Genomic DNA, 21130 nt, shown 5'->3' with positions numbered 1-21130 from the left:
CAGAAGTGTCAGGACAATCAAGCTGGTTATTCATCTCCCACATTAACAGAATTGTTCAGTCAGCTGTGTAGAGTGAATCATGCTAGGGTGAAAACTGTACAATTGTGAAATGTCTCATTTTAAGTTCATTTGCTTGAATGTATTTTGGATGATCTGTTCACATATTTAACTTGAATGTTCTGTCATTGTTTTCTTTAAGAAAATGAGAGGTGGATCTTTGTCCTACTCAGTATGTGGCAAAAGTCCAATTGACTTTGCTGGGAGAAGTTAATTTGCCTGATTTTTATTTACTTAATCATAATTTTTTTTGAGCTGAGTTGTAGGACTGTAATTAATTTGAAAATGGTCCCTTTCCCCTCCACCCCCCCCCCCCCCATTGTTTAAAATAACAATTTAAAAACTGAACAGGAAAAGATGACCTCTGTATACCCTTCTTATATTACTTTATAAAGATAAAATCTTGTTTAAAAATGAGAAAACAAAATAGAATTGGTTTAGTGTGCAGGGAAATCATCAGTCTTCTGAGTCTGGGACTGCACAAGACTGCATTGGTGAGGCTGGGTTTCCATGGAGAAAGCCCATAGCAAAACACCACTCCTAGGAAATCTGCATCTCATAACTTCTGTCTACATGCTTTTCCCCTGCTGACAGCCTGCTATGTCATTTTTCCCTTCCTGGGAGCTGATTCAAGGTGCAGAAAGTGCAGACAGACACCTGTCTTGTCCCTCTGTGATGGAAAGAATGCTGAAAAACTTGATGGCAAGTCACAGAATCATAGAATCAACCAGGTTGTAAGAGACCTCTGAGATCATTCAGTCCAACCTATCCCCCAGCCCTGTCTAGTCAACCAGACCATGGCTTTTCTTGAACATTTACAGGGACGGTGACTCCACCACCTCCCTGGGCAGCCCATTCCAATGGGCAATGTATGTGGTTTGATTGCAAATCAGTCACCAAGTTACTTGCCATTCTATAAACTGTGGCTCTGGGCTTTGAGGGTGATTATGTAGCAAGGGTGGTTCCTGTTGCCTCTTCTGCGCAAAGCTGCTGATTTACCTTTACACAATTAATTTGGATTCATAGGAGAGATCAGGGCCTTGGAAATTTGGTGTCAGTGAGTAATGAAAACTTACTTTTCAAGTGCTTTATTAATGCATGAATAATAAACAGACCAATGAATTAAATGCTCCTTCCTCTGCCTTCTGGAAAGCAAGGCCATCCTGAAGAGAGACCTATACACTATACATTTATATCTCTATCACTACCTTATGGTGTGCTTGATGGGGTAAATGTCCACAAGCTCACTGTTACTGCTCTGTTTGAAATAGACTTGTTTAAAAAAGCAGAGTGATCAACTTGTGAGTGGCCAGCAGTCAGAATTTTCTGTGAAGGAAAATTAGTCTTTCAGTTGTTGATGCAATTTAAAAGGGATGTCACTGAGTTCTGCTCTGTTCCTGCTATTTCTTGGCAAGTGAGCAGGTATTCTCCATCCAGCTGTGTGCCTGGAAGGAACAAGAATTGCTGTATGTGGGATGAGAATTTGCTTCAGTTTCTACTTTGAATTTCAAATACTAACCTTTGGCCAGAATATCTTTAGCCCTTATAATAAAGCTGCCAACATCTTTATTTTATCAAAGAAACAGAAGCTCTTTTCCCCTATGGCTTCCTTTAAATCAGGCATTTTAAGACAGTGTTTACAAAAATTTAAATAAATGGAACAAAATGCTTTCAGAAAAGACCCATTAGAAATGAACTCTTTGGCTTCAAAGATGAGTTTGGAGAAAAGATAATAGGCAGTGCTTGCTTTTAAAACATTTTATTAAGTGTATTCCCAGAGTTCACTGTGTTAATCTGACAGCACAGTCTAGTGACACTTCCAGCCCTGAATCTTCAAGCAGGTCTATAATTTGAGGTCTGTTAGGAGGGACTTGGATGAGCAGGGCTCTACCAGCAGAGATCCAAATGCAGGACTGATCTCTGATACTATAACACCACACCTTTGTTACTCAGAAAAGCACTTTAGTGCTTGGTCTTGAAAAAGCAGTTCATGTACCAATGTGCTGTAGAACTACTTAAAGCCAGTAAAGGCATTTCAAAGGCAGGAAAATCTCTCAGAGTAATATGGGGGAGTTAACTTCTCTGTCCACTGGCTTATTAAAGCTCACTTGATTTTCCTTCTCCTTCCCATTTTACTCTTTTTACAACTACTCTTGTTCAGTGGAAAGAAGTACATGAAATATTTACAAGCTAAATGAGTGGAAAAGTACCTAAAAAGGAAAATAGAAAGTTATATTTCTGGTATCTCCCTTCAACTACAAATAGTGAATAGAACTTAGGCGTTGGGGGAAAAGGTGGATTAATAAGTCTATTCATGTATGACTGCAGTCATTGAAATCATGAAGATATGGGCCTTTCATGAATGATTCAGAGTGTGAAATGAGATGCAGATCAGTTATCAAGCCCACTTTAATAGGCTTAAAATATTTAATACATTGGTAATCATCCTTCGATGATGATGACCACACTGTGTTCAAAGCAGTCTCCAGACTAGGGTAGGAAAAGTTCAGTCTCTGATAATGCTTCATCTTGGAGAATTGTTACTTGGGAGATTGAAACTCTGTCCTTTTTGCTGTTGTGTTTGCTTTCTAACCACATGGTATCACGAACACTCCTTTTACTCCTCTTGACCTACCACAGGGCTTTAGGGCTGTCTGCACTAGAAAAATGATATCTCACCTATCAAAGTGTATGATCATCCCAGTGCCCTTTTCCAGCACTGTGAGAAAAGTGTTGCTTTCTTTGATATTTCTTAAGCAGAAATGCCTTTAATTTATGATGCTAGAATATATATGTTGACAGCTCTATTTTTGCAGTTTAAGGACAGCTTATTTTTTACACACCTGTTGCCAAGGACAACTAAAAGAGACAATTACTTTCATTAATCTCTTTGCCAATTCACAAAGGCGATGCGATCATAGGCGTGATTTCCAGTTGCTGTCATTAAGAGTTGTGAACTCTGTGGAGAGCTGAGGGAAATTAAAGGTATGTCAGCCAGCCCTGGATAGGGGGTATGCTCCAGCTACGTTTAGAAATAAGAGTTATCTCTCAGCTTGTTCTTCATGTGCTCTACTTAAAGCAAGAGGACATTAATTTTAAAGTACTCTCTGTATGACAATATCAGATACCTGCCCTATATAACAACATAAGCACAGCTGACAGTAAAATTGTATTGCCTCTTAAAAATTCCTTGGGGGATGAAATGTGTGTTAAGCAAAACTGCATATAAACTTTTAAGGACATTGTTTTTCCTCATACATAAAAAATATTTACTAGGAGTGTTGATGAGAATAGGACTTAAAGAGGAATAATCTTTATTCTCATAATGGGCAACAAAAGAGCAACTATGTTTTTTAATGCAAGTTCACAGTCTTTAATTCCAGTTGGGATTGGAGTGAGTGAAGTGAGCTTTTTCAAGGCTCTATGTCTTGGTCATTTCCAATTCTGTGAAAGAAGACAGAATAACCAGTGCTACAGCTCAGAAAATCCTTATTAAGGACAACTTATGCTTAATAGAATGAACACACTTCAGTCCTATTAACTTAGATGGGTTTTCAACACATCTGAGTGCTTAATTGTGCCCAAAAGTGCTGATTCTTCAGGCAGCTGCTGCCAGGTATAGAGTTTAGGAATAAAGTAGAATGTTACCATCACAGCTTACAGAATAGTGGGCTTCTTATGATACAGCACTAAGCATTCTGTCTTGATCTGAAAAACACCCAACCTTCTAGTCTCTGAGTAAACATCAAAACCTTGAATGGGCCTGTTGGACATTTTTAAGTGCAAATAAGCTGTAAGTTCACCTCTGTGCTTTGCTGTGCCAAGAAAACACTGAAATCTTTCCCAAGGATAGCATACTCAGAATTCAGGAATATGACAACAGTTTCTTGATGGGCTTGGCATCCAGTTCAAACTGAAAATGCCTCAACTGGATTCCTTCAATTCAATTAAAATAATTCACTAATGCCTCATTTTCTTTTGTGTGACCACAGTTCAGAAATATTTCCCCCCCCCCACAGAGCTATTGAATGATTCTGAAAGTAAGGCAGCTGTTAGCATTTCTGCTGAGAATCAGGTCTCCAGGTTTTCTCTCCTACTTGTGAGGAATTGTGATATTAATGTTAAAGAAAAATCTTTTCCCTGGTGACATCGGTAATAATTGTGCTGCTGAAGTCATTGTATTTATTCTGGATTGCTAGTAAAATTTATCAGAGCTCTTATTTCCCATGGGTAAAAATGGGAAAATCTGAACTGCTGATGAAGACAGTTTACCTGTCAGGAATTAAAGCTGTGAGGAGTACTTAAGATCCTGAAACAAACTTCTGGCAGACTGTCCCAGGATCTACAACAGTTACCCAGGAGATGAATCTCAGATCTCTCCCAGTTGAGAATAGTCCTTTGCTTTGTTTCCTATCTCATCTAAAAGAGCATCTTTGTGAAACAGAGTGTATCATTACCTCCCTATAGGAGCCACGTGAATAGCACATCCTGGGCCATATCCATGACTCAATTGTAACTTCCTGTACATAAAGCATGGCTGCATTTTGGTCCTTTGTCTCTGTGCACACACATACACAGTGAAGTGTTCCACATCTGTTTGAGACACTGGTAGCAGAGAAGAAAGCAATGTCTTTGCAAGCACACTGTTTTCTGAGACAAGTGAGAAAAGTTTCTCAGAAAGAAGGCTGGGGACAGGTTGGATGTATTTCTGCTGATACAGCTCTGTTGGAAAGTGTCAGGTGAGTTTGCTCTCTGAATGCAGCCTGCTGTGTCACCTTTGCTGAGAACAGACTGCCCTGGAGCTCAGAGATTCCTGTCCTCAGATCAGACAGTTCTGAGGGCTTGGATCTAAAAACAAACTATGCTGTCAGCTCTGTGGCCAGGTAGCTTGAGTATCTGCCCTGATTCAGGAGCAGATGCTGAGGGGTCTCAGGAGTTCCACAGCAGTTGTAATGCAGGTGACTAGGTGCCCCTCTCAGATTGCCAGCCTGAAGCACTGAGGGAATCCAAGGTACACTTTGCTTCTGAGAGGTCTGCTGTAACAAATATGCCTCTGTGCTAGTTTGAAGCTAGCTAGAATGTTTTGGTAAGAGGAATTAGATTACAGGCTGTGAAAGGGAAACAATGGTGATGTCTACTTCATTCATAAGCTTGCTGAGATGTATAAGAATGTAAATATAAGTAAGACAGTCACTCTCTGTTTGGGCTTTGGGCTACATCTCTAACCTAACCTGCCGTCTCTGTGATTAATCCATCTGCTTCCTAATCCCTGTGGCCAACCCTTCAGTCTTCCTTGGGCACAAGGCAACATCTGGGGTAAGGTTGAGAGGGGTGGGAGAAGGTGGAAGGGCAGGTGGGAGCCCCTCCTAAGGACTCAGGTTTCTGAGAGGGCTGCTGTGTTTCTGTATTACCTTTTCCCTTGTATATTTCTGTCTATAACTGTATATACTGTAAATATCTGCTTGTATATTCAATTTCCAGAGCAGCTGAGCCTAGTCTGGGTGATTTCCAACGTGTGTAGGGGGGTGGGTAACACCCAAACCATCACAGCCTTGTATATTTTGCCCTGAGCAGGACACCAGTCTTTCAGCTGCCCTGCATTCTGTAAGGCTCCCCAGAGAGACCCCAAGAGACATGACAGGCAGAAGCTCTGTTTTCCGTTGCAAAAAATCCAAGGTCTGTATTTTGGGTTTTCTTCAGTGCATTTGTAGAAATGTCTCTGCAGCAAAGTCTGAATGCTGACCTAATCTCTTCTCACTTGCACTGGGCTGAATCATTAGAAGACAGCAATGACTAATATTAAATATTACTTAGAGCTGACTCTAGTAAAGCTATCAAGCACTGCAAAGCACAAATTTACAGTAACATGTCTGTAGTAAACGCTCAAATGCCAGGGGCTAGATAAGCTCGTTTAGCATGTTCAAATTCTCCAGTGGAGTTAAAACAAGAGGATTACTGCTGCCTACTGAATTGCCAGTGTGTGTTGTTGAGCAGGTTGGTATTTCCCAGCAATTTGCAGCTATGTACTGAATTGCCACTTTCCTAATTATTCTGGAAGAGCTGAGACCATCATGGCATGCAGTAAGATCTCACCCAGCTGTCAGGCAGAAGATGTCTGATGTGCAGGATTAGGTTCACAGGGAGAAGCAGATGAAGTGGTAGCTGCATTCTTTCAGTGCAGTGTTGTCTATTTTAAATACAAACATGTATTTTTTACTCAAACTTGACAAATAACAACATTTTTTTTTCTATTTCCCAACCAAACAGCTGATGATACAAAATTGGGGTGGGGTGTGTGGTGTATGTGGTTGACAGCCCATCAGGCTGTGCAGCCGAACCAGATCTGGGCAGGCTGGAGAGCTGGGTGAAGGTAAACCACATGGAGTTCAATAAGGACAAGTGCAGGGTCTGGGGAGGAATAACAACAGGCACCAGTACAGGTTGGGGGCTGCCCTGCTAGAAAGCAGCTGCGTGGAGAAAGACCTTGGAGTACAGGTGGACAGCAAGTTCTCCATGGGACAGCAATGTGCCCTTGTGGCCAGGAGAGCCAGTGGCATCCTGGGGTGCATCAGGAAAAATGTGTCCAGCAGGTCTAGGGATGTTCTTCTCCCCCTCTACTCTGCCCTAGTGAGACTACATCTGGAATACTGTGTCCAGTTTTGTGCTCCTCAGCTCAAGAGAGACAGGGACCTGTTGGAAAGAGTCCAGCAGAGAGCCACGAGGATGACTGGGGGACTTGAGCATCTCCCCTATGAAGAGAGACTGAGAAACCTTAGGCTGCTTAGTATGGAGGAGACTGAGAGGAGATCTTATCAATGCCTATAAATGTCTGAGGCATGGGTGTCAAGTGGATGGGGCCAATCTCTTTTTGGTGGTCAGCAGCAATAAGACAAGGAGCAATGGCTACAAACTGGAACATACAAGGTTTCATCTCAACATGAGGAGAAGCTTCTTTACAATGAGAGTGACAGAGCACTGGAGCAGGCTGCCCAGAGAGGTTGTGGAGTCCGTTTCTCTGGAGACTTTCAAAACCTGCCTGGATGCATTGCTGTGCAAACTACCCTACAGGGTCCTGCCTTGGCAAGGGTGTTGGTCCCTTCCTACCTCTAAAGGTTTGTGATTCTGTGACCCAGTTGCCTGTTTCACCATTGGGAAAATATGTATGAGTCCCTCTTATGAGAGTTACAGCATTTTTTGGACATTTGTATTCAGGTTGTGTTTGGTATTTGTAGCCTGGCAGGTGCTAAGGTAGGACAGACAACCTCTGAATGAGCACTACGCATGTATTGTAAAATGCAAACTATTTTCTTTGAGGAAGTGTTAATCAATTAATATATTTATTCACTGAACTAATATAGCTTTTGGATAGTTCAGTCCCTTTAAGCTTTGTCAAGGTCCAGAGAACAGAGATTAACAATATCTCTGTTCAGAGGAGCAAGATCTGTTCTTATGGATTTCTGAGTTGTGAAATTAAGGTGCAAAAGAGACCATAGATCACCACAAAACTGTTAAAGGATAAGATTGGACAAAACAGAGGGACAGAGAGAGAGGGGAGAGAGATAAAGAGAACAATGGAGAAGAAGAGAAGAAGCAGGGAAGGAAAAGAGCTGGAATCACATTACCCTCAGTCGCAGATGGGGTGGGAGAGAAAGACAGGTGCGTGGTCCAGGGATGATCTGCGGTGGAGCTCATCAGGGGTTCTTCTGGTGGTGGTGCAGCTCTGGTAGTATGGTGGAGGTGCACTTGGTGGTCTGGTGGAGGTCTGCCCTTGGTAGTCTGGTAGAAATGCACACCTGGTAGTCTGGTAGAAGTGCACCCATGGTGGTCTGGTGGGAGTGCCCCCCTTTGGCAGGCTTTCCTCCTGCCTTTTATACAGCTGTCTGCTCGGTGTCCAGCTGCAGCTCCCCAGGAAACCTTCCTGTGTATCCTCATGCATTCGCAGGGGTCCTGTGCCACCGGGGAGAGGGTCTCTGCCCCCTCCCTGACTGTGCCTGTCCATACCCTGAATACACAGAAGCCTTTTCTCTTCGGGGTAGCTGAGATAAGATGTAGGCATCCTGAGCATTCCAGCCAGACTGAGGTCCAGGAGTTCCCAAGGCGTTGTCTGTTGATTTGCATCCCTGAGCTTTAGGCCAAGCACCCAGTCTGAGTCCCGAAAGTTAACAAAGGCAATCTTTATCTTTGTGGGTTAGGGAGAAAGATGCAATCTTTATCTTTGTTGATGAACAAGAGAGAGAATTTAGACTCTCACAAGCCTAAAAAAAAAAGGCTGAATTATGACACTGATACCTGATGCACACTTTGATGTAAGCAACGTCTTCGAACACTGAACTGAATGAACTGATGTGTTAAAACAGTAGGTACGCAAATTACTTTCTTCAGGATTATGAGCAACATCGTGGAAGCTCGGTTTTGCATCTCTGAACCCACAGATTAAGTTTAGAGACTAACAGAAGTCAGCTTTGGGCCCTATTTTAACAATCTCTCCTCTCTTCTTTGTAGTACTTAATTAAAATAGACTGGTGAGAGGCCTTGAGCACAGCCCTACGAGGAGAGGCTGAGGGAGCTGGGATTGGTTAGCCTGGAGAAGAGGAGGCTCAGGGGTGACCTTATTGCTGTCTACAACTACCTGAGGGGTGGTTGTGGCCAGGAGGAGGTTGCTCTCTTCTCTCAGGTGGCCAGCGCCAGAACGAGAGGACACAGCCTCAGGCTGCGCCAGGGGAGATTTAGGCTTGAGGTGAGGAGAAAGTTCTTCCCTGAGAGAGTCATTGGACACTGGAATGGGCTGCCTGGGGAGGTGGTGGAGTCGCCGTCCCTGGAGCTGTTCAAGGCAAGATTGGACATGGCACTTGGTGCCATGTTCTAGCCTTGAGCTCTGTGGTAAAAGGTTGGACTTGATGATCTGTGAGGTCTCTTCCAACCCTGATAATACTGTGATACTGTGTGAATACTGATATGATAAGAGTTTGCTTTCAAACTTAGAAAATATACCCTTCCACAAAGTTCACAGTGTACACATGAGATATAATAAGGAAGCTCAGTATGTCTGATTCCCCTCTGAGAGTGGAGCAGTCCCATCTGAACACATTCTTCAGGCTTTACATCATACCATATCTTGAGAAAAAAAAGAAATACCAATACAAAGTCTGTTACTGAGAGCCATTTGCTCAAGTGTATCAGCTAGCTGATTGATAGAATGTGTTGGTGTGTTTGAGAAAATTGCTTTCCACTCCTAAGTAATCAGGGTGGTGGTGTGTGTAGTGTTTTGTTTGGTTGATTGTTGTTGCTTTTCCTCCCCTGTGTCTGACTATTGTTGGTCCCATTGCAATGAAACATTAAAATCCTAACAAAAGGGAGCAATTTTAGTAAAATTCAAAGTTCTTGTGAAATCCCATTTCTGGGCTTTAACAAATAAAAGCTGCTCTTAAAACCTATGTGTGTAAAAAGCAGGGCTTCACCAGGTTTCAGTTGCCTCGCCCTAGAAATTTGGTAGGATTCATTTTCCAACAACTCACAGCCTGCTTTGGGGCTTCCCTTACCCTTTGTTAGGTAATCAGGTGGTAGGAATTCAGGCTGATTCTGCTTAGTGACTTATTACTAAATTCTTATCCAGAAGTTTGTTGCCCAAAAGGGTATATAACATTGCTTCCATTTGAAAGTTAAATAAAAACTTGTTCTTATTCATTATTAAGGTATTTCAATAAAATGAATAATGCTCCATGCAGTTCAGGTTTAGGTCTTTTAGGGACATTCTATTGAATAATGAATAAACTTATTAGAACACTGATAAGGATTCCTATTTCTGCATTAACCAAGCTCCTGTGTTATTGATGATATGTGGAAAGCCAGCTGCAGAAGAAATCATTATAATATTTCTATCTCCTTTAAGGCCTTCTTGGAAGGGACCATTTTTATATGTTACTTGTTACTTATAGCTCTATTTTGCATAGTGACTGGTGTGTTCTGAAGGATCTAATTTTTATGATGACACTTGGAAAACATTATTCTTTGTGTTGGTTATGGTAACACCTGGTCACAGCTGCTACACTATCAGTAAATCCATTTGTGATTTCTACAGGTTCTGCAGATGATGCCTATGCTGGGTGACAGTGATCTCTCCAGTAGGAGTGTGTCGACTTAAAATGATCATCACTTGTGGATTGTAGGATAGCAGAGGCTTTAGTGCCCTGTGCTAGGTCTTAAATAGGTTTCAGGTCTTAAATACTTATATGTTCCTTATTCCTGTGATATCTGTTCATCTCAAAACATACTTGCCTCAGAAATTCTTGAATAGTAGGAAACTTCTCTTATGCCTGTTGTGGTTAAGTTAGAAGAGACAGTGATTTGTCCCAGGTAATGTAGCTGCTCTGTGGATAGAAGGAACTGAAGCAGTATCCATTCTCTTCTGTCTTCAGTCATCTCTGCTTTACTTCTATTTTTGTTTTAGAAAAGAGAAGAAGAGGAAAGACAAAAAGGTGAAGAACTAATAAGGCAGCAGGAGGAAATCCGAGCAAAAGAGTTGTATCTAAGCCTCAAGCAAGCTCAGCAGCATAGTCAACACAGTGATGATGACCAGGAGTGGGAAGAGCAGTGTAAGTAAAATTACCTTCACAGGATTAATCCATTTCTAAAACCAAATAAGAAGAGACATGTAAAATGGGAACGACAGTCTGTTCTGCCTAGAGCAATGCAAAATTCTATGCTGTTTTGCAGGAAATTGTCCACTTGACCTTACAAACAGCAGATATTGTGATTGCACATTTCTTTCTCAGAAATAATTCACATCAATGCCTTATAGAAAATTTATTGTGCACAATGACTGAGATCATTAATTATTATCTAATGTAATTAGCAGCTTTGGCTTAGTACTCTTCTGAATACAGTTATTTCAGCAGCTTGTTCCCAGCTATCTCTGAAGAAGTAAAATCTGTCTTCAGCTGTATTTTAATTACTTCCAAATAGTGATGGGGTCAAACTATGACATCAATACTGAAACTCACTTCATTTCAAAAGATTATGGCAAATAATAATAGCCAGCCTGAAGCTGTTAATATCATAACTTCAGTTAATTTAAAAATACATTGGTGAGTTCTTAATGTCTGTAAGGAGCAGAACAAATATATTACTACTTATATGTATATATAGATACTGTAGATAAAGGCCCACATGAGTAAATAAGACTCAATAAGTTATTGTGATTGAGTCTATAGCTGGCTTTAGAAGTAGGAAATTTCTTTCTGATAAGAATTGTGCCACTTTTGGTGGGAACAATATTTTTTTGTTTCCTACATTTATACTGGTCTTATTACTCTGTAGAAAAAGGAAATGTAATGATTGGTAAAAATTAGCTTGTGGGATTAGTGTATTAATTATATGTAACACAAAAGCTAGACAACTGATCCTAAAAATGGAGTTACAAGGAACTGATAGTCAGTACCTTTTGCATGAAATACCTCATGAGGCAAGAAAAAAAACCACTGTTACTTATTTCCTGAATGAAGTAAAATAACGTTTCAAAATATGCAGTGAGTTTATGGGTTTAGGCATAGATTCAGGATTTTCTGAGGACTAATTACTGAAGTCCTAGTACCTGCATTTGATGTGATAGTGGCTCATTCTGTACAACTTCAATTAAATCTATATATAAAGAACCGCAGAAACAACCAGGTTGGAAGAGACCTCCAAGATCATCCAGTTCAACCTAGCACCCAGCCCTAGCCAGTCAACTAGACCATGGCACCAAGTGCCTCATCCAGTCTGTATCAGGAACAGTGTGGCCAGTAGGATGAGGGAGGTTATCCTGCCCCTGTAACCAACACTGATCAGGCCATACCTTGAGTACTGTGTCTAATTGTGGGCTCCTCAATTCAAGAGAGATGCTGAGGTGCTGGAACGTGTCCAGAGAAGGGCAACAAAGCTGGTGAGGGGCCTGGAACACAAAGCCTATGAGGAGAGGCTGAGGGAGCTGGGGGTGTTTAGCCTGGAGAAGAGGAGGCTCAGGGGGAACCTCATTGCTGTCTACAACTACCTGAAGGGAGGTTGTAGCCAGGTGGGGGTTGGTCTCTTCTCCCAGGCAACCAGCAACAGAACAAGGGGACACAGTCTCAAGATGTGCTGGGGCAAGTCTAGGCTGGATGTTAGGAGGAAGTTGTTGGCAGAGAGAGTGATTGGCATTGGAATGGGCTGCCCAGGGAGGTGGTGGAGTCACTGTCCCTGGAGGTACACTGGTGTAATTTTTTCAGCTCATGGTAGGCTATGCTCATTTTTGCCAATATTATACTGTCAGTAAAGAGAAGATAATTGTTTCCTGGATGATTTTCTAAATCCAGGTGTACATGTTTATTTGGAAAAGAGAAAGCTTCCTGTATATTTGGGGTTTAAGAGCAGAACGAGTTGGGAAAAAAATATCTCTTTAGTTTATCTTTAGAATGAGACATCACCAATTAGCATCAGCTGGCAAACTAGTGTAGAGGATGGTATTATGTGCTTAAACATTTCTGTGATGATAAAATACACTTGCAACCACATTAAAAACAAACAAATGAATTAATAAATCCAACTTTTCTTTGCACTGACATTGGAAATAAACCAAAATACTATAAACATGAATAAAATTGTCTCTGTTTTCCTACTATTACAATCAAGAGATAACTGAGGTTTTAAAGTTTCATCTCAGTTTTCTCAAGGAGTACTGACTGTACAGGGACAGATACAAGAAATGTAAAAGTGGAGTTATAGGAGAAGGCAGAGAAGAAAGGAATGAGCTGTGAAAGGCACTTGACCGTGAATTCTGTAATGTGATTCTTATCTGTTAGAACACTTTTGCTGCATCATATGCTGATGACTATAATCTATAGCCAGCATTTTTCTCCCCTAACCTTTGGAGCATTCTGTATGCTCCAAAGGAATTCTATCACCTTCATTCTGTGTGCTTCAATACCCATGGACTTGTCTGGTTGTGGTCAAAAGGGTGACCAACAGCAGCTCACATAATCACAAGTTATCTAGCTGATCACCACTGTTAGCACTGCCACGGCGAAACAAAAGCAGAGCACCTTTAGCGGGCAGCACTGCAGTTTGGGTTTGCAGCCTACTATAAATTCTGTGCTGCTGGAGTTTATGCTGTTATCAGTAATTGATTTAGCATTAAACTAACTGCAGACTAATGACTAAAGTGTATCACATCCGTGTTTATCCTCTTATACTTATCTCAGTGTCTCAATTTATCCCATTTGGTTTGAGGGCTTAGAATTGTGCTCCATTAGCAAAAGGGTGTGACAACTCAAGATAAGCAGATGCAGTGTTTAGTGCCATATCTGAAACTAGTTCCTGGCTGGTTTGAACTATCCCATCAGACTTTCACTGAGCTTCCTGAGGAATGCTAACATCTTACCTTTCCTTAATTTTGGTGCAGAAGCAATAACCTCCAGCAGACAGGCAATAGTAAGTAACTGGGAGTGGGAACATGAGAAATTGCTGTGGAATGAACTAGTACCTCATGTTCACCAGGTTTATTCACTTTTGATATCAGTTCCAGATTATTTTTCCCTTTTTATAGTAATTGTGTCTTCAAATTTCCTCTCAATGTCCATCCAAAAGAAATATTTAGTCAAGTTAGGCAAAGCTATCCACTTGTCATCTTTGCAAAGCATAAGAGGATTACAAGCAGATGTAATAACATCATTTGTTTCCACACACCTGCAATGGAAACCGTACTGTTCATTAGGAACAAGGCCAGGCTCCTTTGTTTCTTACTTCCTTGAAGTCAGCCCTTCATATGCAGCAGCACTGGGGGTCAGTACTGGAGAGGAACAGCAGTTCTATAGCAGCTATTGTGGATAGTAAATGTGGCAATGATACTGATGACACTACTAATTTATTTAGTAGACAGAATTCAGGCCACGATGAGGATTCATCTCTCCTCATCACATTATCTCTCTGCTGTTTACTGCCAAGGCAATAAGCAAAGTGTTGCTAATATTAGTTTCTGTTGTTCAGTTCAATTCACTTCTGCTGTTCATCTGATTGTGCTGAATAACAATAAAAGCCCATAAAACCACTGTGTTAATTGAAATGCATGATTTTAGTGCTTTTCAATATGCTAAATGACAAAGGAAGGTAGAGTCACTTGAGGAATCAATACTAAAGGAAAAAAAAATCAAGAGTAATTATGTTATTTTATTCTATATCACAAATAGATGCTGAGGTGTTTTAAAGGGCAGTTGTGAGTTAGGATGTGGAGCAAGTATATTGACTGGCAAATGAGAAGAGGAATAGTAGAAAAAGATGATTCCAAGAGTCCTCTGTTCAAGGCTCTTACTCTTTGAAACTATGAAGAGAGAATTAAGGCTAAGCTTTGATAGAGGAATGTATATATTCTAATTAGTTCTGTTCCTTTCTGCAGGCTGTTCCATCTTGTATGTTTCTAGAGTGTTCCATAAATAATACCTTGTATTGTTTCTAAGTGTGGCCTCTCTCTGAGACAGCAGAAAAGGAATCTGCAAGCATAAAAAGAAAAACTGTAGCATAAATATTCATCTGCTTGAATATGACACAATGCATTCTGTTAGTACACTTATTAAACCCTGTAATCTGCATCAAGCAATGAAGTACTCAGATAGCATTTGACCAGCTGTACTCATCTCCAGATAAAAATGATTCCAGCAAAAATGTAAAAAAGGTTGATCTCTTCTTATGTCTTTCCCTGAGCACCCCCTTTTGGTCTCTGTTGGAAGTAAGATACCAGACCGACTCATTATAGCTTTTATATTGCTGTATTTTTATGTTCTTTTACAAACTGTGTCTAGAAACTTATTTTTGCCTGAATTTTGAAGCAATTTATGTTAATTTGCTACATATCTTCTGGAGAAATTCAAATGAGTGAGATTACTGGCAAGCACATTTGATAAAAAGCTGAATTTTAAAAGAAAGTCCCCAGTTCAGCTCTACATTCACTAAGTAGTCAATACTAACTATGGGCTCTCTGAACTTCAGTACATCTCAGATTATGCTCTTAAATAGAGATGGGATTACTCAAATGCCTTCTGAGAAGATAATTACTGAACTGGACCCATTTGTGGAAAGTTGTTTTCCATTTATGAAAGGGGAAAACACTGTGTGCTCAGAAGATGTGAAGATTGGATTTTATCCAATGAGTAGTCATTTTGAATTGCTCCTAAATAAGCTTCCAAGAATTATTAACAAGGGTAAAGCTGAAACAAAATAATTTTTTAACAAGGCTGCATATTCATAGCATAACAAGTGCTTGTTTCTTCTCTTCCTGCTTTCACATAGCTCTGACTACAGCTCACAGCTCCTCAAAAAAGCACTAAATAGATTATACAGAATGGGGAATTCCTGGTCTTTCACAATTTATGTGCTCAAGTTCAGCTGCAGCACAGTATGAATTACTCCTCGTCTATATCAAAAGATTTTATATTAGATCTTTGCCAGCAGTGCTAATAGAGAGCATTGAATTAACCTGCATTCCTGTCCCACAGTAATTTGGGCATTTTTCCCACAGTCACCAAAGCCAGTTACTGATGCCAGTGTCTTTGATTATGTTCCTCACACAAAGTCCCTAAACCATTCACAGAGTTTCAAAAGAAATTTGAGATAACACTGCAACACAGATATACAGCAGAGCTGTACTGCACAACTCCTAAAGATACAGGGAAGAAGTTTCTGAGGATAATGAAAAGAAAAGTGTGATGGTTTGGGTGTTCCCTGCCCCCCCACACTTTAGAAATCACCCAGACTAGACTCAGTCAGCTCTGGAAATTTGGATGAAGCTTATTATTTACAGCTAGCTCAATATATAAGCAGATATTTACAGTATATACAGTTATAGACAGAAATAGACAAGGTAAAAGGTAATACAGAAACACAACTCCCCTCCCAGAAACCTGAGTCCCCAGGAGAGGCTCCCAATCGCCCCTTCACCTTCCCCCTACCCCTCTCAACCTTACCCCAGGCCCAAAGAAGACTGGATGTTCAGCCAGGGGATTAGGAAGCAAAGTGGATTCCTCAGAGAAATGGAGGGTGAGGTTAGAGAGAGAGAGATGCAGCTCAGAGCTCCCCAGCAGCAGAAGTAGAAGTACCTTATCTGTGTTTTCATTCTTCTTCTTGTATCTCTCAGTAAGCCTATGAGTGAAGTAGTCATCATTTTGTTTTCCTTTCCCAGCCTGTAATCTAGTCCTTTTCACCAAAACAGTCTAGCTAGCTTCAAACTAGCACAATAGTGCATTGTAGTTTAAATTTGCCTAAAGTTGAGTCATATAAAGAACAAAGTCAGTAAGTTGTTGTATAAGAAAAGAGGTAGATGGCTTTTGGTGTTTCTAAAGTCTCTTCTCCCCACCCCTCCCAATTCACTCCACACAGTGCGTCGCTCCAAAGCTGCAGATGAGGAAAGGAGCCACAAAGCACGCAGGGCCCGGGATGAATACCGTCGGCAATCCTTGCGTGCCATCCAGAAGGGAAAAGTGGCAGGCTTGAGCAATTTGTTCCAGGGGACAAGCCTGAATAATGAGCAGGAGATAAAACTGAACAACAGTAGTGCAAGTGCTTTGACTTTCTCTGCAGCATCCAGGTTGGTTTGTACAGGAGTGAGTGAAATAGCTTTTTGTTGAACTGCTGTCTCTGCAATCCCCACTGTTTCAAGAAACTATTTCTCACCTCTGACCTTATTGCTGTCTGCAACTACCTGAGGGGTGGTTGTGGCCGGGAGGAGGTTGCTCTCTTCTCTCAGGTGGCCAGCACCAGAATGAGAGGACACAGCCTCAAGCTACACCAGGGGAGATTTAGGCTGGAGGTGAGGAGAAAGTTCTTCACTGAGAGAGTCATTGGACACTGGAATGGGCTGCCCGGGGAGGTGGTGGAGTCGCTGTCCCTGGGGCTGTTCAAGGCAGGATTGGACGTGGCACTTGGTGCCATGGTCTGGCCTTGGGCTCTGTGGTAAAGGGTTGGACTTGATGATCTGTGAGGTCTCTTCCAGCCCTGATAATACTGTGATACTGTGAAATCCCCAAAATCTTGCTTTTCCACTATGATCAGAAAAAACAGTAATTAAATAAGAACAAAAAAAGATTGAATAGTGTCGGGGTACGGAGGCTGGCGAGAGGCGAGATCGGGGTACTGACGACTCGAGACAGCAGCTTCTAGGCATCTGTGCATCAGTACATCAGTACAACTTTATTAGGGTAGTGCAGTGTCTTATATAGTGCTCAGAGGAGGTGTTTCCAGCCAGCCTGGGGCTGGCAGAAGTGGACAGTACAGATTGGCCCCAAATTATGTGTAAGGCAGAGATAGGTTACCTGTGGTAAACAACCTGTGAGTACCACCCAGGGGGGCTGTCCAGGGTCAGCCCCCTTTGGGGCTGCGTCCGCCCCGGGGGCCGGCAGATTCCACCCCCTGACAGCTGTGCGTGGGTTGCTCATGGTTGCCAGCTTAGGCCCCTGGGAATCAGTAAGACCCAAGGACACTTCCCATCACAGGGCCTGATGTTTACATTTCATGCTTCGCTGCAGGAGAAAGCTTCCCACAGAATAGAATCATAGAATCAAACCAGGTTGGAAGAGACCTCCAAGATCATCCAGTCCAACCTAGCACCCAGCCCTTATTGTTTAAGTGTTATTGTTGAAGTGCTGTACTTAAAGTGGTGTCAGTTCAAATGCAAATGTGAAATCCAAGTATTCCAGTTTCCATACAAAATCTACATGATTTTAACACGTTTGAGAAAGTTACAATTGTTCCTTGGTGCCCTGATCTTTTTGTACCTGTGTGGTTTAGAAATACATTAAGAAGAGATTAAGATTGATATTTTCCCTTGCTTTCATAGACAGCTAATCCTCTGTATGATTCTCTCCTGTGATTCCTTGCTTTTCAATGCAGTAGTAACACCTGGGAGCGTCCTCCTAGACCCTTTTCCCGAGACGTTATCATTCGTTGGTTCAAAGAGGAGCAAATCCCTCGACGTGCTGGGTTTGAGAGGAACACCAACAGGATTGCACAGTGGTTTCATGGTAATACACTGATTCTTTAGTTCTTCTATAACAGAGCTGCAAGCATACTGTCAGGAAATCTTGCTAGCTTTCATCACAAGGAGTTTCTACCAACACTGTGAAACTTAGTTCCTGTTAAAACAAGATTTTTACATCATTTCTACTATTCTAATTTGATTTTTTTTTTTTCTGATTAAGTAATTTATGTTATGAGTTGTATGACCAAAGTTTTTTTTTCAGGGAAGTTTTTTGCCAGTGTATATTTGCTATAAAACAGCAAGCCAAGAAGAATGAATGAGAGAAAAGGTAGGATGAGGAGGCCTCTAAAATTAACCTGCACATAGTGACATGGAACATGGATGCCTAATGTTCAAGTTTTCACTTTACTTGATTTGCAACAAGGGCTTGAACTTGTATCTGTTTAATCCTTGTTGCACATTTTAAGCTGAGGTAGCATTTTTTTTCTTCACTTGGTTTTGCAAAAAAAATATTATTGAAAGCTCTTGATTTATTTTTTTTGCCTCAGACAGACTTGTAAGTGTTTGATTTTGGGGAGTTCTCATGAAATGGGAAGAACCATGCTGTTCAGATCCATAATTTACTGTCATATCTGCTGAAGTTCCTAAAAGCTCTGAAGCTTTTGCCCTGTATAGCATGTGCTGTGCAACTGAATCTTTGATATCCAGTTCACAGGTCAGATGTCTTATTTTCATAGGTATTAGCAAGGATTTTTATTTTCTGGAAAAAAAAATTCTGCTCATCTGTGTAAATTGATGTGAGTAGTTAGGAACATAATTCACACCTTATGAAGGCATATGATCTTGAGCTAATACCTGTGCAGTCTTTCTACTAACTTCAGTGGCTTTTGGATTAGTCTGTTAATAGAATCATAGAATCACCAAGGCTGGAAGGGACCTCCAAGATCATCCAGTCCAACCTAGCACCCAGCCCTAGCCAGTCAACTAGACCATGGCACTAAGTGCCTCATCCAGGCTTTTCTTGAACACCACCAGGTATGGTGACTCCACCACCTCCCTGGGCAGCCCATTCCAATGCCAATCACTCTCTCTGCCAACAACTTCCTCCTAACATCCAGCCTATACCTACCCTGGCACAACTTGAGACTGTGTCCCCTTGTTCTGTTGCTGGTTGCCTGGGAGAAGAGACCAACCTCCACCTGGCTACAGCCTCCCTTCAGGTACTTGTAGACAACAATGAGGTCACTCCTGAGCCTCCTCTTCTCCAGGCTAAACAACCCCAGCTCCCTCAGCCTCTCCTCACCTCAACATCTCTCTTGAATCGAGGGGTCCAGAACTGGACACAGGACTCAAGGTGTGGCCTGACCAGTGTTGAGTACAGGGGAAGAATAACCTCCCTTATCCTGATGGCCACACTGTTCCTGATACAGGCCAGGATGCCACTGTCTCTCTTGGCCACCTGGGCACACTGCTGGCTCATCTTCAGCCTACTATCTACCAGTACCCCCAGGTCCCTTTCTTCCTGGCTGCTCTCAGCCACTCTGTCCCCAGCCTGTAGTGCTGCTTGGGATTGTTGTGGCCAAAGTGCAGAACCCTGCAAGAACTGAGGAATTAATGATCTTTCTTTAGCTTCTCAGATTATGCTGTTTATATGGCAAGAACCTGTGACTATCCACTGACTTCTATAAATGTGAACAAAGTACCTCACTTGTCCTCCTCTCACTCAAGACTGTTTTGGTTTCTGCAGCTCTAATCAGATTCATCATTACCCTTAGTGAACAGTTCATCTGTCTTGTAACCTTCCAGAATGGTGGAAGCTAAATAGCAGGTCTTTTTGTAGTGTCATGTAGCATCTGTGTTACAAAAATGAGATAATAGACTCCTTCAGTGTAGGATAATCTGTAAAGAAAACAATATTAGTTTTTAAGTGTCAATCTTTAAACCCTTTAGAAACTGTAACATTAAATGAAGTTTACTTCAGTTGCATTGGGAAGCAATGAACCTTTTTCCAAGAGGCTTATGTTCACTTAATGTCCATAGTTCAATGAAGCCCAGTTCTGAAACTGAAATACAGGAGAATCAGAGCAAGTGACTAAGGTGTCACTGAGACTGTCTTGGGATATGTTCTTCCCAGAGAGAGTGATTTCCCATTGGAATGGGCTGCCCAGGGAGGTGGTGGAGGCACTGTTCCTGAAGGTCTTCAAGCAAAGACTGGATGAGGCACTCAGTGCCATGGTCTGGTTGACTGGCTAAGGCTGGGTGCTAGGTTGCACTGGATGATCTTGGAGGTCTCTTCCAACCTGGTTGGTTCTATGATTCTATATCTTTTGTACAAAGCTCTGCTGTTTCTTTTGTGTCATTTAATGATAGCCTTAGGTTTGAGTGAAAAGAATTTTGCTTTCAATTTTTTTTTGACTGTGAAATCTAAGAAATTGGTCTACATGTAAAGGTAAAATCTGATATTCTGATAACCATGAAGTTAATAACCTGTCTGAGCAGATGAGTCTGATTTACAAGGGCACCCTAATGGCTCTATCGAGGCTTGTAAACCTTTTTTTTTGGGGTACATCTGAATTCAAAACATGCTTTGCCAAGATGTCAGTTGCTGGTATGCTTTGAAAGTTGGAAAGTCATTTGGTGTTTAGGATGGGAGGTTTGTCTCCCAAAAGGGCTAGAAAAGGAGATGTGCCCATTATTTTAGCCAAGTTTCTCTCTGAACTGGAATTTTCTTTTCAAAACTCTGTACAACCCATGGAAAGTAAAAGGCAAGTTGCCAGCCTTCAGTGTATGTTGAGGAGTTTTGCCAAACCCTTTCACAGCATTCATCAATGATAGCTTTCAGTTTATTGTAGGGATAAGACACTGGGAATAAAATTCTGTGTGGCAACTAGAGGCCTTTTCCTCTCAGAAGTATTTAACAGAAGGATGCTGGTGCCCAAAATGTAGTATTTTCATTTGCTCTTTGTCTTTGCTCCATCCTTTAACCTTTCTTTTTTGCTTGAAATCTGTTATCAACTTGGTTTTTCTTCTTTTTTTTCCTATTCCCACTGATTTGTGAGATTTTTTTTTTAACTTCAGGTGTTTGACTTTTCCCTC

At 41.5% G+C, this 21130-nt stretch overlaps 1 protein-coding gene across 4 annotated transcripts in view; it reads left to right on the top strand.

Annotated features, from left to right (window-relative positions):
- Positions 1–21130, top strand: part of SH2D4B (SH2 domain containing 4B) — a 117348-nt gene that overhangs the window by 68307 nt on the left and 27911 nt on the right. For 3 of the 4 annotated variants that reach the window (XM_064145397.1, XM_064145396.1, XM_064145394.1), the window contains 3 exons: positions 10505–10649; positions 16438–16645; positions 17947–18077. In XM_064145397.1, the coding sequence (XP_064001467.1) occupies positions 10505–10649; positions 16438–16645; positions 17947–18077 (484 nt within the window). The remainder of the gene's footprint in view (positions 1–10504; positions 10650–16437; positions 16646–17946; positions 18078–21130) is intronic. The other variant, XM_064145395.1, reaches the window with a different exon arrangement.

This window comes from Pogoniulus pusillus, chromosome 6, assembly GCF_015220805.1.
Source record: "Pogoniulus pusillus isolate bPogPus1 chromosome 6, bPogPus1.pri, whole genome shotgun sequence".
Lineage (NCBI taxonomy): Eukaryota > Metazoa > Chordata > Aves > Piciformes > Lybiidae > Pogoniulus > Pogoniulus pusillus.
Note: the sequence above shows the minus strand (reverse complement) of the source record. Positions and strands in the feature narration are given on the sequence as shown.